At 40.2% G+C, this 14271-nt stretch overlaps 1 protein-coding gene across 2 annotated transcripts; it reads left to right on the top strand.

Moving 5' to 3' along the window:
• The first annotated feature begins 3068 nt into the window (after positions 1-3068).
• LOC147861673 (uncharacterized) lies at positions 3069-6001 on the top strand. 2 transcript variants are annotated; one of them, XM_087322804.1, is made up of 2 exons: positions 3137-3174; positions 3272-6001. In XM_087322804.1, exon 2 carries the CDS (start codon positions 3439-3441, stop codon positions 5584-5586), a length of 2148 nt encoding a protein of 715 aa, XP_087178930.1. In that variant the 5' UTR covers positions 3137-3174; positions 3272-3438; the 3' UTR covers positions 5587-6001. The 2 variants fall into 2 exon arrangements, with proteins under 2 accessions (XP_087178929.1, XP_087178930.1); XM_087322803.1 differs by having other exon boundaries at positions 3069-6001.
• Positions 6002-14271: the final 8270 nt, after the last annotated feature.

Raw genomic sequence — 14271 nt, 5'->3', positions numbered from 1 at the left:
TGGGACAACCCATTCACAACGGGTAGTCCCAACAGTTAGCCACCCCAACGGCTGATCCACCATATTGTTTGCCCACACCTTGCACCACCATTGCTGGTTGTCATGGCCTCGTCCGCTTTGCCTGAGCATAGTCCATCGTGCACCATGCATGTGCCGCCCTCGTTCCGATCATCCTTTAGCCTTCCTTCTTTTGACGATACGTGCTTTCCTTTGTTAGGTTCCATCCGAACATCAATGTTGAGTACTCCTTGTAGCCCATTTTTCAGGCACATACTCACATTTAGGTCCTTAGACAACCTCATTGCATGTTTCTTGTTTTGCCCTCTTTTATGGTATACTCTTGCGTTAGAGTTGACCATTGGTTCTTCAATCTTCGTGATATTGTCCTCCTTCGAGTTGGATATCGTAATCACATCTTGGGGAACACCCCTCGGGTTCACTTGTCCCGCTTGGCCCTTGACATGCACCATCATGCTTCACTAGGCCTTTTTGTTGTACACATAAGCTTCGACCTTCGTTTCCTCGCCGCCACCTTCTATCACTTGGGTCTTACATTGGTTCTCGGACACAATTGCCTAAGTCTCTAGAACTAATGGGGAGGATATCTTGACCCATTTGTCATCTTCCTTTGTCGTGTTGTCCATAGCCACCTCCGACTTGGCATCGTTGTTTGTGGCTATGTCTTCAACCGTGGAGGCCTCATTCTCGTTGTCCTAGATCATGCAAGCTTCGATTATGCTTGCCTCTTCATCACTCGATGTATTGAACACAACACATGCTCTAAAACAGTCATCCACTCTCGGGGTGGTGCATTCAATTATGATCTAAAGCATAGTATGTAATATACTTGAATGCATTGGCAAACGAATGCGTATTTTATCAAAACATTCTTATGTTTTTTTTTTTACACTTTTTACCTTAACTTTCTTACCTTAAAAAAAATTTACCTTATAATAAATAATGAATACAAAAGTATGGTATTTACCATACTCGAATGATTGAAACATTCTAAAAAAAAATGCACGTATGATCTATATGGTTAAAACTATGGTCTAAAGCATAAGGGTTAATCAAGAGTGTAAAGAAGGGTTAATTACTTTTAATCCTAGGAATTGAGACAACCCATACGGGCCAAGTGTGAACTTGCTTGGGGCCTTAGGTTTGGCTATAAATATGTGACTTAGCTACCCGCATTAGCACATCATTTTGACTATGTTGAGACTGTGATTGTGTGGTGAACAAACCCTTATAACGAGCACGCTAGTACCTACTACTAGGTACGACTTGATGCCAGGGTGGTGGTTAGCAATGGGCCCGATTCGGTTTCGGTTCAATTTGGTTTCTTGGCCTTGAAACCAAACCAAACCAAACCATTTATTTATAATAAAAACCAAACCATGGAAAATTTAGAACCAAACCAAACCATTTTTTAGAGATATTGATTATCATACATATTATGAATTTGTGTGATAAAATAATCATAAATTTGGTTATCACATCACACTTATTATAAATTTGGTCATCATACCTGTCATAAATTTGGTCATCATACTTATCATAAATTTGATAATCATACATCAAAAGGAGACACTACTTATAATGTATATAAAATTTAGGGAAAAGTACTAGGATACCCTTGGAAGTTCGTCTATTTACCAGAATGCTCCTTGAAGTTCCAAATTTACCAAACTACCCCTATGTCCAAAAAATTACACTTTATAAAGTAATTATACACTTGTTATCACAACTTGTTAACGAATCATGGATAACTTCCTTCCAATAAAGCCAGATAAGAGGACCGACGGACATAGAACAACGATCCAACCTCAAGTTGAGCTTGAGGGGGAGTGTTGAGCGGACAAGCTCAATCGGATCTGGATCAAGGAGTCGTATCGATATCCGAAAACTGAAGAACTGGATCATACTCCAGAATAGTGTGAACCGATCGTCCGTTAGAGGCCTACAGTCCTAGCCTAGTACATAGGCATATTTCTTGGAGTTTGTATTAGTTGCTCGTATGAGCATTGAAATACACGTTAGTACTTCTGTTAGTCCTTTTGAGGACTTGTATAAAAAGTGTTCTATAGGACATTGTATGTATAGAGTATTATTTTTGAAATCAAGTTTGGTTCCCTCTCTCTCTCTCGAGTATGTGTGTTAATGTTTCCATTAAACCTTCATCTCTACTTTCTATGGTCTGTTGCTATCCAAACGAGCCGGTTATCTTAGCTTTTGCACGCTATCGTTTTTATATTTACAAACCCAACTATCGAAATGACGAAGGTTGGACTCAAGCTCATATAACAATCAAAGGATCTCACCATTCGGGTAATGGATGATAAGCAAACAGTTATTGTGAAGGATGTCGCATTGCTAAACATCAAACGAGAATTGATCAGTTCAAGGAGTGTGCCATCGCTACTAGCGAGGTGAGAAGTATAAAACTGAGCTACATACAAAACTAATGAGTTGTAGAAGAGAGCCATAAGATGGCATGAAGGAAGTTACAGTATGGCTAGTCGGTTTGGCCTTTGATGACTACCAACAAAATCTATCATACCTACCTACCTAACTATATAAAAAACATGTGTTTTTACTCGATACCTTTCAGAAATTTATCAACTAGTTTGCGTGGACCAGAGTGCTATCGAAGCAATGGATCCACCTTCAAAAGCAATAAGAGGTAAGTTATTGTTACGAATGCAGGGTGTTACAGATCTATCTAGCTACCTATATGTAGGGGTATTTTTCAAGGAATTTTGAAGAAAGAAAGAAGAGAGAGGGGTATTTAGTGGAATTTTCCTGAAACCTATTTCAAAACAAAGCATAAAACCCTGGAGATGAAGACAGAGGAAGAACACCCTTTGGGAAACAGGGGAGGAGAGCTCAATCCCCAATCCCAGGGGTATTTCTGGGAATTTTGAAGAAAGGAAGAAGAGAGAGGGGTATTTAGTGGAAATTTCCGAAACCTATTTCAAAACAGAGCTTAAAACCCTCGAGATGAAGACAGAGGAAGAAGACCCTTTGGAAACAGGGGAGGAGAGCTCAATCCTTGAAAGAAAGAGAAAGAGCACCTAGGGGTACAACTCAGAGATGTTACTCCACAGTCGTACAGACTTCTCTTCATCCTTTGCTCCTCCATCTTCATCTCCATCGCTGCATAGCTCCACCCAGGTAACTTCCCCTTTGCTGCCTTCACAGAAAAGCTTCCCTTTATCTTCCATCTCTGTTTGCAATATTAAGAAATTAGGCCATGGAATCACATTGACAGCATCAAACAAGCTGTCTTTAAGCATTTCATCATCACCGTTATCATCAAGCATATCATCGTTGTCAAACATAACATCATCATCTAGCATACCACCATCATCACCATACATATCATCATCACTACCACCATCAGTGCCATCACCAAGAAATGCACAATATAATCAAGATATGCTGCCGGAAAAGCTCTTTGAAGTTCTTTCCCGTCTTAAAGAGAACGAGGTATGGAGCTATAGTCTTGAATTGTCTCTCGCAGAGCTCTTCTCGTCGCATATGGGTTCCTCGAACCTCATTGAGATTCTTCAATCAATATCTAACCCAAATTTAGGCCTTCGTCTTTTTGAATGGATAAGAGAGAAAAAGTACTTTGCACATGATCAACACACATACAATGCTCTTATCAAGCTTCTTGGAGAAGCACACGATTTCAAATCCATACAGAAAATGATCCAAAACATGAATAATGAAGGCATACCTTTGAATGACATCCCTTTCAATGTGCTTATAAGAAGCTACGGCATGGCAAATCTTGTTCCTGAAGCAATCAAAACTTTTCATGCTATGGAAGATCATGGATGTAGACCCACCTCAATGACTTATCGAGAGTATATAAGTGTTTTGGTGAATGCAAAGAGGCTTACCAGTGCTTTCTCGGCATTCTCTCAGATGCTGGAAAGTGGTTGTATCCCCGATAGTATGACTGCTGCTACTTTGGTTACTGCTCTTTGTAGAAGTGGCGATTTTAAAAGAGCTAGGAAACTTACAATTTGCTTGCAAGAGAGGAATTGCCCTCCAAATCGCTACATTTATCATGCTTTTATGGATGGATACCTCAAAGATGGAAAAGATGACAAAGCAATGGAAACTCTAAAGGAGATGCTTCACCTGCGTTGTTTCGCTAATGTGGTAACATTCAGGATATTGATCTATGGGTTTTGTAGGCTTCGAAAGCTTGATGAATCAGTAGCATTCTTTAAGACTATGGTTACTGCTGGGTTGGATCCTGATAGCAAACTTTGCAATACTTTGATCCATGCGCTTTTCAAGGAAGGGAGAGCTACGACAGCAATCTTAATTTTCAAACTGATGAAGGAGAGGGGGCTTCTTACTATTGTGACCTATAATATTGTGATCAAGTGGTTATGCAATGAAGAAAAGATAGATGAGGCATTTGAACTTTTGGAAGATCTCTCAACAACAGGCTTTGGACCAAGTATTAGGGCTTTTAATGCAGTGATTGAATGTTCCTTTAAGGTGGGTCAACCTGAAAGAGCTACTTCTATACTCTCTGAAATGCGGAATCAAGGTTGTGATGCTAATGGGCTTACTTATGATATCCTTATAAATGGGCTCATAAAGAATGGCCAGATGGATGATGCTATCAAAGTTTTGGATGAAATGAGAGGTAAGGGTTTTGATCCTCAAACGAAAATGCCTAACAAGATGCTTGATGCATTGTTCAAGCTTGAAAGAGCAGATGCTGCACTTGCCATGTATGATAAGTTCCGAGAGAAGGGCTATTCCATCGATGTTATGACTCACAATACGATACTAAGTGGGCTACTTAGAGTAAATAGAACAAACGAAGCTCTCTTGTTTTTTGAGAGAATGGTGGAAGAAGGTTGCACTCCAAATACTGTTACATGTAAAGTGTTCATACTAGGCTTTTTGCAGTCAGGATGTCGCGATAAGGCTCTTTCTACCCTCAAAGGACTGCTGCAAAGTGACAAGAAACGGAACGTTGGGGTTTATTCTACGGTTATAAGCTGGTTATGCAAACAAGGAATGTTTGATCATGCCTTGAATCTCCTTAATGAGATGAGGACTAAGGGCTATAAACTAAGTAACCATGTATTCAGCACATTGATAGATGAGCTTTTCACGTCTGGCCGGAGCAGTGATGCAATTTACTCTTTCCAATTGATGGTTGAGAGTGGACATATTCCTGATATTGTAACATATAACGTGGTCATGAAAGGTCTGTGTAAAGGTGGCTTCATCGACAAGGCCTTAGAATTAATGCAAAGCATGGGCAGGGAGGGATGTAATCCTGATCTTGTGACTTATACTCAGTTAATAGAAGGCTATTTTTGGATAGATAGATATGATCTAGCAATTTCCACATTTAGAGATCTCGTGAGGAAAGGACTTAAACCAAGCCTTGTAACATATTCAACCTTGATTCAAGGATTATGCAAAGGAGGCAAATTACAAGAAGCACGGAAACTACTTGATTTGATTGTGACGATAGATCGTGATGTCAGAGTCCAACAAACATTACTGAAATTAATAACAAATGAAGAAAGCAAAGGGAAATAATGTGGTAGTTTGATGGGTTAGGACTTGTTTTATTTTTGAGGAAAAAGGGAGGCTTGGATATGGCAATGTGATGATGTATATGCAAGTGGAATGGCGTCATATGGATGTAAATATGTGCGTAGCATTTAAGGTAATGTACTCTATTAATCAGGGTTTCTTGAATGCTTGCCACTCTTAGAAGTATTGAAGACATGGGAAATTTTAGACCTTATTTTTTTCATCGTTCCATTTGTTAAGAAAGTAGTGAGTACAAGCCCCTTGAATCTATCGTGGCTCATACCCTCCTGTTGTGGATGATATGGTTTGTGGTTGATGGGGTTTGCCACTCTTGGAAGCTTGCATGCTAATGGCCATGCCATTCCTTAAAATAATCTCTTTGTCAAATGTGTAATAATACGAAACCAACATTCTCTTCCCATTTTTTTACTATAGGTCTGCTATCTATCATTGCTAGTGTGATCAATGTTCATTTCAATTTTTGTTTTGTATTTTGTTCAGTTCTTGAAAGGAGAAGAAAAAAAGATATATTAACATCTTCTAAGATAAAAATAAATCATTGCCAACAATTAAGCATGATTGATCTCTAGGAAGCTATCGATGATTCATTTCTAGAAAGCTATCGATGTTTTTGGTTCTAGAAACCTATCAATGATTGGTTGCTATAGATTCATCGCTAGGTGATTGTTATTGATTCATTCCTAAAAGGATATTAATGATTCATTTCAAGAAAGCTATTGATGACTCATTGAGTTAATGATTCATCGGAAGGAAGCTATCCATGATTCGCTAACAGGTTGTGATAATATATAATTGTTGATAGAAGGGTGGAAAATCGGTGCTAATTGACACTAACACACTTGTGAGGCAACTTTGAACTGCATAATCCCACAACTCTCTAAATTGGTGGCATGTTGAAAGTGCATCGTAGGGTATTGGTAGAGTCAATTTGCACATGATTGATCCCTAATAGATTGTTTTGTTGTACTTGGTGATGTGCGATTTCCTTTGACCATCTTTGGATAGCTAGTGGTAATTTTTGATGGCATATTGAAAAGTGCATTGTTTGGTGTAGGTGTTAATTTGCACATGATTGATTCCTACAAGATTGTTTTGTTATAAGTTTGGAGAAATAATATCCCTTTGGCGAACTTTGAATAGCTAGTGGACTTTTTTACAATTCCAATGATTAAGGGTTTATGTTCATTGTTCATTTAGGGGAAAGAGATGTCTTATGCGATGGGGTCCACATAAATAGTTAATTTGGGATTTAAGTAGAAATTTGGTGTTGCCTTGAGACCATTCTTGGTTTTGAGTTAGTGCCTCTGAGATGTGCCACACAATGTGTAATGTATAAGAACCTTCTACCATCAAGGTTCCTTCCACATATAATATACCTTATCAATTTTTTTATTAGTGTATGTGGATGTGCGTTTTGTCATGCATTTAGGCATAGCTCGTAGCCCAACATGGATGGGAAGCCAAAATTATTCGTTGGCTTCGTGCCACCTAGTATTATAGCTAGTGATTATTTGATTTACCAAATGGCTTCACAACCCTTGTTTTCTCCCTTTATTACAATATTGTGGATGTTGACCCACTCAAACTTCTTACATGTAAATTTTGGTGGAGGGCTAGGCTGAGGGTTGAGCAAAACGTTACTAGGCCAACTTCCAATTTTTCAAATGCGGTTAAATTTGCACTAGACAATGTAAGGATAACCCGACTTGACATGAACTAAATGGCATGATGTTTACCTTATAGATAATTAGATGACATGTTAAGAATCTACCATACATTTCACTACTCGACCATCATATTGACATTAGTACCAAGGATGTAGGTTTATAGCAAGAGAAGAAGGCATAAGAGGCAAAACTAAAGAGTTTAACGCCATGTAGCCAATGTATGTGTTATGTGACAAGCAAGCACGCAATGTAACTATAAGTTTTGTTCCATTCTTGGAGCACTTGCCTTGATTGTGAGCTTCTACCATGACCACAAAAGATTTAATCGAAACTTTCCTCATCATCATTATCTTAGATATTTCTACATGTACCTATAGGCAACATTATGTCAATTAACCTAGACTTATGAAACCATAACACAATATAATTATTTACCAAAGGCCAACCCCCATGTAGATGTGGTGATGGTGCATTTAGGTCTACTCCATTTTGATACTCATGCTCATGAACTTGAATTCATGATCGGTTGGTCGTGCCTTGACATAAAAACCACCAACATATTATCCTCTCTTTCAGGTAATCTTGCATCTCTTGAAAGTTTGCATATGATGCATCCACCATTAAATCGTTTTGTTCGGAGATAATTGGGGGTGGTATACAACATGAAAGTGGAGATAGTGTTCGTGTCAATGAATCTGAATCTTTTGTACATGAGATAAAAGTATAAGAACCAATCTAACACATGTTTTCGTTGTATAACAAGAGGATTGCAAAATCTAAAAAAAGGGTCATGAGGCCATTTAAACAAGAGGGATTAAATGTGAAATTCCCATAACAAAATGTATGTTTCCTCAATTATTTATCATGTTATTTCCTGCTAATAAATTGCAATATCATTAATTACGAGAGTTTTAATCATAAAATAGAAGGTCATTACGGTTTGTGTGTGCGCATGGGCCATGCTAACTCCCACATAGGAAGAGGCAACATAAAAGGGTTCAAGGCTCATTTCGTAAGTGTATATTTGTGTGTCAAGGAAAAGTGAAAGCATATACATATGTTTAAGGAGTCTTAATTAATGTTTTTTTTTTATCGTAGATGAAAGATTATGGGCAAATTCTAGCCATATCCAAGGCTATAAATATTTGAAAACTATGCAACCCACGCCAAATCCTCGATGGTGAGCGCACTTTATAAAACACTTCATTTTTCACTAAACCCTAGTAACTATAATTTTATTAATCCCTAATCAAAATTCCTAATTTTTTTCCTTTTACACATTTTAGAAATTCATTGTAGTGACAACCTCAGTGAGGTTGAATAATAAGCACGAATTGGTGTTCCAATGTTCTAGATCCAACCAGATCAAGCAAAACACTCAAGAGAGGAAAATGATAATTGAACATCGGATAAAGACAAGTAATTATCACATTAGTGGGCATCATCTAAAGTTTTGTCATGATTAATTTGACAATTGTATTATTTTATGAGTTATGTTTTCTTGTAGTTAATGGGACTTATTTATTAATTTGGTCCTAATTTTTTTCCTCTTACTTGACATTTTTCTTGCAATGAGTGCACAATAGCCAAAGAGTGGGAGAGGGTGTGAATTAGAGAATGGGATAGAACTTGACGCATGAGTTTTGGAGATGGAATTCGCGTGAGTGTGAGAAATAGCAAAAGCATCTTTGCTCAACATCGTTGACTCAAGAACAAGAAAGTGAGATTGGAAGAGAGAGAGAGAGAGAGAGAGAGAGAGAGAGAGAGAGAGAGAGAGAGAGAGAGAGAGAGAGAGACTCTTGCTTTGCACCGACGACATATGCCAGTTAATACATCCTCTTGACTGATGAAGGTAAACTTGAGTGCTATGATGAAGCCATTACCGACAAGCACAAGGAGTAGTGGTTGAGCACAATGCAACATGTGATGGACTCCTTGCACGAGAATTACACCTACGACCTGGTAGAGTTACTGAAAGGTAAGAGAGCACTCTGAAATAAATGGGTCTACGAGGTGAAGACTAGAGAAGTCGACAACACACCTAGATATAAAGCCCGCATTGTGGTGAAGGGGTTTCAGCGGAAAAAGGGTGTCGACTTCGACGAGATATTCGCACCAGTTGTAAAGATGACATCCATCCAAACTGCTCTGAGCATAGCTGCAACTGCTAGTATGGATCTGGAGATCGAACAGTTGGATGTCAAAACAACATTCTTGCACGGGGAGTTGGATGAAGAGATCTACATGCAGCAACCTGAAGGCTTTGACAGTGGAGAAAGGGAAAGAGAACCTGGTGCCTCGACTGAAGAAAAGTTTGTATGGTCTAAAACAAGCTCCACGCCAATGGTACAAGAAGTTTGAGTCCTTCATGGTGGAACATAAGTTCCAGAAAACATAGGTTGATCATTGTGTATTCGTAAAGAGCTACGATGAAGGTGACTTCTTAATTCTCTTATTATATGTGGATGACATGTTGATAGTCGGACAAGACACAAATAAGATCGTGAGCTTGAAGAAAGCTTTAGGCAAGTCGTTTACCATTAAAGGTCTTGGACCAGCTAAATAGATCTTGGGGATGCACATAGTTCGAGATAGAACGAAGACGGTGGTGTGGTTGTCACAAGAGAAATATGTGACAAAGATCTTGGAGAGATTCAACATGTTAGAAGCGAAGCCGTTCGGCTCTATGTTGCCGACAAATTGCAAGATGAGTGTTAAGCAATGCCCTAGAGGAGAGAAAGAAAAGGGTGAGATGAGGAAAGTACCATATGCCTCGGCCGTCGACGGTTTAATATATGTTATGGTCTGCAAAAGACCATACATAACATTTGTTGTGGGAGCAGTAAGCCAATATATGAGTAATCCAAGACGAGAACACTGGGCAGTGGTGAAGTGGATACACAGGTACTTGAAAGGTACCTCAAGGGTATGCCTAAGGTATGGTGTTGTAAAACCTATGCTTGAAGGGTTTACTGACTCGGACATGTCGGGGGATATAAACTCAAATCGATCCACTTCAGGGTACGTGATGACCTATTCAAGGGGAGTAGTGTTGTGGCAATAACGACTGCAAAAGTTTGTGGCCTTCTCGATCACAGAGGCAGAGTATATAGCAACGGTAGAGGCCGACAAAGAGCTGATTTGGTTGAGAAACTTTTTTAGTGAGTTGGGAATGAAGCAAAGGGAGTTCTTGCTTCATTGTGATAGCTAGAGCGCCATACATCTAGCCAAGAATGTTGCGTACCACTCTTCGACCAAACATATATATAGGAGGTATCACTGGTTGCGGGAGAAAGTGGAAGAAGGAGAGTTTATCCTGGTGAAGATCCATATTGGCAACAATGGATTCGACATGTTGACAAATAACCTACTGATGGACAGACTCAGAGTCTGTCGACAGAGGACAGGGCTAACCAACTCCACCCATAGCAGTGAAGGGGGAGTTTGTTGGGAGGAGCCGACCGATCGGACTGAGAACCGACAATTGAAGACAAGGAGGAGCGAACTGGTCAGATTGAGAACCGACAGTCTTGAAAGACAAGGAGTAGCCGACTGGTCGAACAGAGAGTCGAGAGTCGATGACAAAGGGGAGTCGATAGTATAGGAAGTGATCCAAGTCGAAGACATGACCGACTAGTCAGGCGGACCGGATGGTCGACGATAAGGCTGACTAGTTGGGCCAACTGGACAATTGACACAGGCGTTGGCTAGTCGACCAGTCGACCGTTTAACTGCCATTATTATTACTCTAATAATAGGAGTGATAGTAGTAGGAACTACAATTGTAAATAGCCCATAAAGTGTATAAGTACAAAATTTACACTTTGGGCAAAACATAGTATTATGTGTGGCGCAGTAGTAGAACAAAAAGGAGAACATAGCGAAGTGCTGTGTGTTGAGAGAGAGAGAGAGAGTGAGCAGTGCCATAGCTAAGTGAGCTTAGACGCCAAGAGACCTGTGTGGTTGATACACTTGTTACCGTAGGAGATGTACGGAGAGTAGAGTGTGATGAGCGAGGGTCGAATGCTATAATGTTGTTGGTGTGTATGTGTAGATGTGCACAAGTGTAATTGTGAGTGTGAGTCAATACGTATGTGAACACATGCACACATGGTTCAACGTGAGAGAGAAGGAAGAGAGAGAAAGAGAGATGACAAGAGAGAGAGAGGGAGAGAACTATTCATATATTCATTCCTTCCCCATAAGGGGTTAAATAGTTACAAAAGGGTAGATACACAGGGGTGCAAGCCCCCTTGGCCATTCACACTTATCACTCACTCACAGCTCCTCATATTCGTCCACATGCGCACACATGTGCATGTGTTCACATACATATTTACTCACACTCAAAATTACACTTGTGCACATCTACACATACGCACCCTCGCTCATCACACTCTACTCTCTATACATCTCGTACAGTAACAACACTCTATACAGAGAGTGTTGTATTCTAATCTCCTCTTGTATTCTCTATTTGTATAGGGGAATCTTTGTTCCCGTGGTTTTCCCGTTTAGGGTTTCCACATAAAACTCTGTGTATTTCGTGTACTGTGTTGTTTTCTGTTTTCCAAGTTATTGTGTACTATATCCGAGTTGGTCTTTCTCACATATCTGAGATTCAATCTCAATAGGTAAGAGGCCAAGCAAACTGGGCAATCGTCTAGAAAAAGGCTAAATAAGGGGGTGTCACGGACGAGTAGACGAGGCAAATTATTAAGAGAGAGAGAGAGAGCATAGACAACAGAACAAGAAAAGAGAGAGAAAATAGACAAGAGAACAAGAACTGAATTTATGCTTCCGTAACTGGTGTTGTTCACCTTGATTGTAATCAAGGTATACCCAAGTATTTATACAATAATGTGGAGGTATACATGAAACTAGGAATATTCTAGAAAATTCACGAGGATGCATGAAAGCTAGGAAACTTCTAGTGATTAATATACAATGTAATAAATTGAATCGTATACATCGGTGCATAGATGGATGTAGCTCAATTGGTAAGGTTGCCCAATAAGATGAGGAGGTCATGGGTTCAACCCCCTACATTCCATCGTCGCATCATGTCTATGACAGGGGGCACCATTGGGGAAAAGGCCAATTACTCAATCAAGGGGCTCCATTCACATTGTTTGGTGGATTATGTTCATTTTTGTTGATGTTGCAAAGACTAAATGGTATGAATCACTGGCGACAAAATGTAGATGAAGCATGTGGCATAACCTGTCTAATTTTGTAGGTAGATGTGGCAACCTAACCAAAGAAGTAGCAACAAGAACTAAGGTAGAGAGAGAAGGTTGCAAGTTAGAAGTTACAAATCAAACTCAAGACCAACAAACAAAATGCAAGAAAAAGGCCTTGAGTGTGCAGGAGCAAAACAGGGTGAAGTCGGGCCCAAAGATACAACAGAGTAGAGATGTGAAGAGGAAGAGGACACCAGTGTTGCCACCGTGTGCTACCCAAGGTTGGTGTAACTGAACACAACTTTCAAGAATGGAAGCCAAAACCATTGGAAGAAGAAAGGAGAGCTTTGATTTTGGAGGTTGATAAAGTCTTCATGAATATGTGGCAAATGAACCAAAAGGGGATGCGACTCCATTTTTGACATGGGTTGTGCAATGATTTAATCTATTTATTCGGAGTGATAAACCACGTTGTCGCAATATTCCAGGTGAATGTCTATAAATGGGGTGGGATCACCGGGACTTGGACCAAGGAGTCGGAAGGTGAGAGCAGGAAGGTTGTCCTGATCGACATTCAGATATCTTCGCCGGATCAATGTCCGGCCACGTATCCAGTTAGGATCGATTCCCGGATGCCGGTCAGTGAGCGCACGGGTTTAGAGTTGTGTATTGTTCTTGACCGGTCGTTGGATAACAAGCAACGAGCACACGGGCTCAAGACTCGGGTAAACACGAGTGGCAAACGAACGTAGGATGGAGATGCATACTCAACACAGAGACTTGAGCGAATGGATACAATGAAGACGAAATGGATTAAACAAGGAAGAAATACAACCGGACTCGGCCGGTGTCAGAACGACGCGCTCTCAAGACACGCACACACACTCAGAAACAGAATGATGAACCTCTAGTCGGGAGCTCACGGGCTTCCTGCGCGAGCAGAGGCTTCACCTTCTTCCTCCAATCAGTACAGAGCACGAGAGAGAGAGAGAGAGAGAGAGAGAGAGAGAGAGAGAGAGAGCTCGGCACTCAAATCGACAACACTTCGTCCTCCAAATCGTGGATCCCTCAAACAGGCTCAAGCCTCCCCTATTATGGCACAAGGGGAGGCCGTTACACCGTGATGAATGTCAACCTTCCTTACAAAGATTTTCCCCGATTTCCTCACATCAAATCCTCGTATTCCTATCTATCTGTGCGGGACTTGAAGTACCTATTAAATTCTACTCCCTAGTACTTTCTAGTTCTATGTTATTTACATATGTTTGTACATAAAGACTTAATTTTTGTGTGTGTCCGTGCACACACCCGTTCACACGCCTTTGGCTCCGTTTCTCTCTATGGCCAGAATCCTTCACGACAACGTAATGAAGGTTGGAAGTTTGTGTATAGGATATTCCCAAAGTGGTCATCCCAATTTAAGTATCAGTGGGCAATGGAAAACTATGAAGTCAAGGACTATGTAAGGCTCAAAAACCTTGACGAATTTTTGATTGTGTGGCCAGCTTAGAATGAAGACACTACCTTAATGGTGGATACACAACATTTTCGGCAATACCTCAACCTTCACAGAAGGTCTTATTGTGCTAGAAGATATGTCAAACACCTAGTTGGTGGAAACTCTTTGCAACCAACTTCAAGCATGGTTATGCACTCCATACCGAGCTGAGTATACTAACCTCATATGTAGGGAGGTTCCACTCAATGCAAAGTGACACTTGTAAATGACCCTTAGAAGTGCAACACTCCAAGGTATATGAGTCTTGTTGGGCCCTTTGAAGTAAGCTCAATTCAACTTAACAAAAAGCCTAACATAA

Source organism: Azolla caroliniana, unplaced genomic scaffold, assembly GCF_043228905.1.
Source record: "Azolla caroliniana isolate FFs.n. ecotype wild unplaced genomic scaffold, voAzoCaro1.0.p SCAF_7, whole genome shotgun sequence".
NCBI classification, from domain to species: domain Eukaryota; kingdom Viridiplantae; phylum Streptophyta; class Polypodiopsida; order Salviniales; family Salviniaceae; genus Azolla; species Azolla caroliniana.
The sequence above is the reverse complement of the archived record's forward strand: the minus strand, read 5'-3'. Positions and strand labels throughout refer to the sequence as shown.

Bases quoted from the DNA above. Each gene is read 5' to 3' on its own strand.
- LOC147861673 (XM_087322803.1), top strand. From the start codon at position 3,094: ATGTTACTCCACAGTCGTACAGACTTCTCTTCATCCTTTGCTCCTCCA.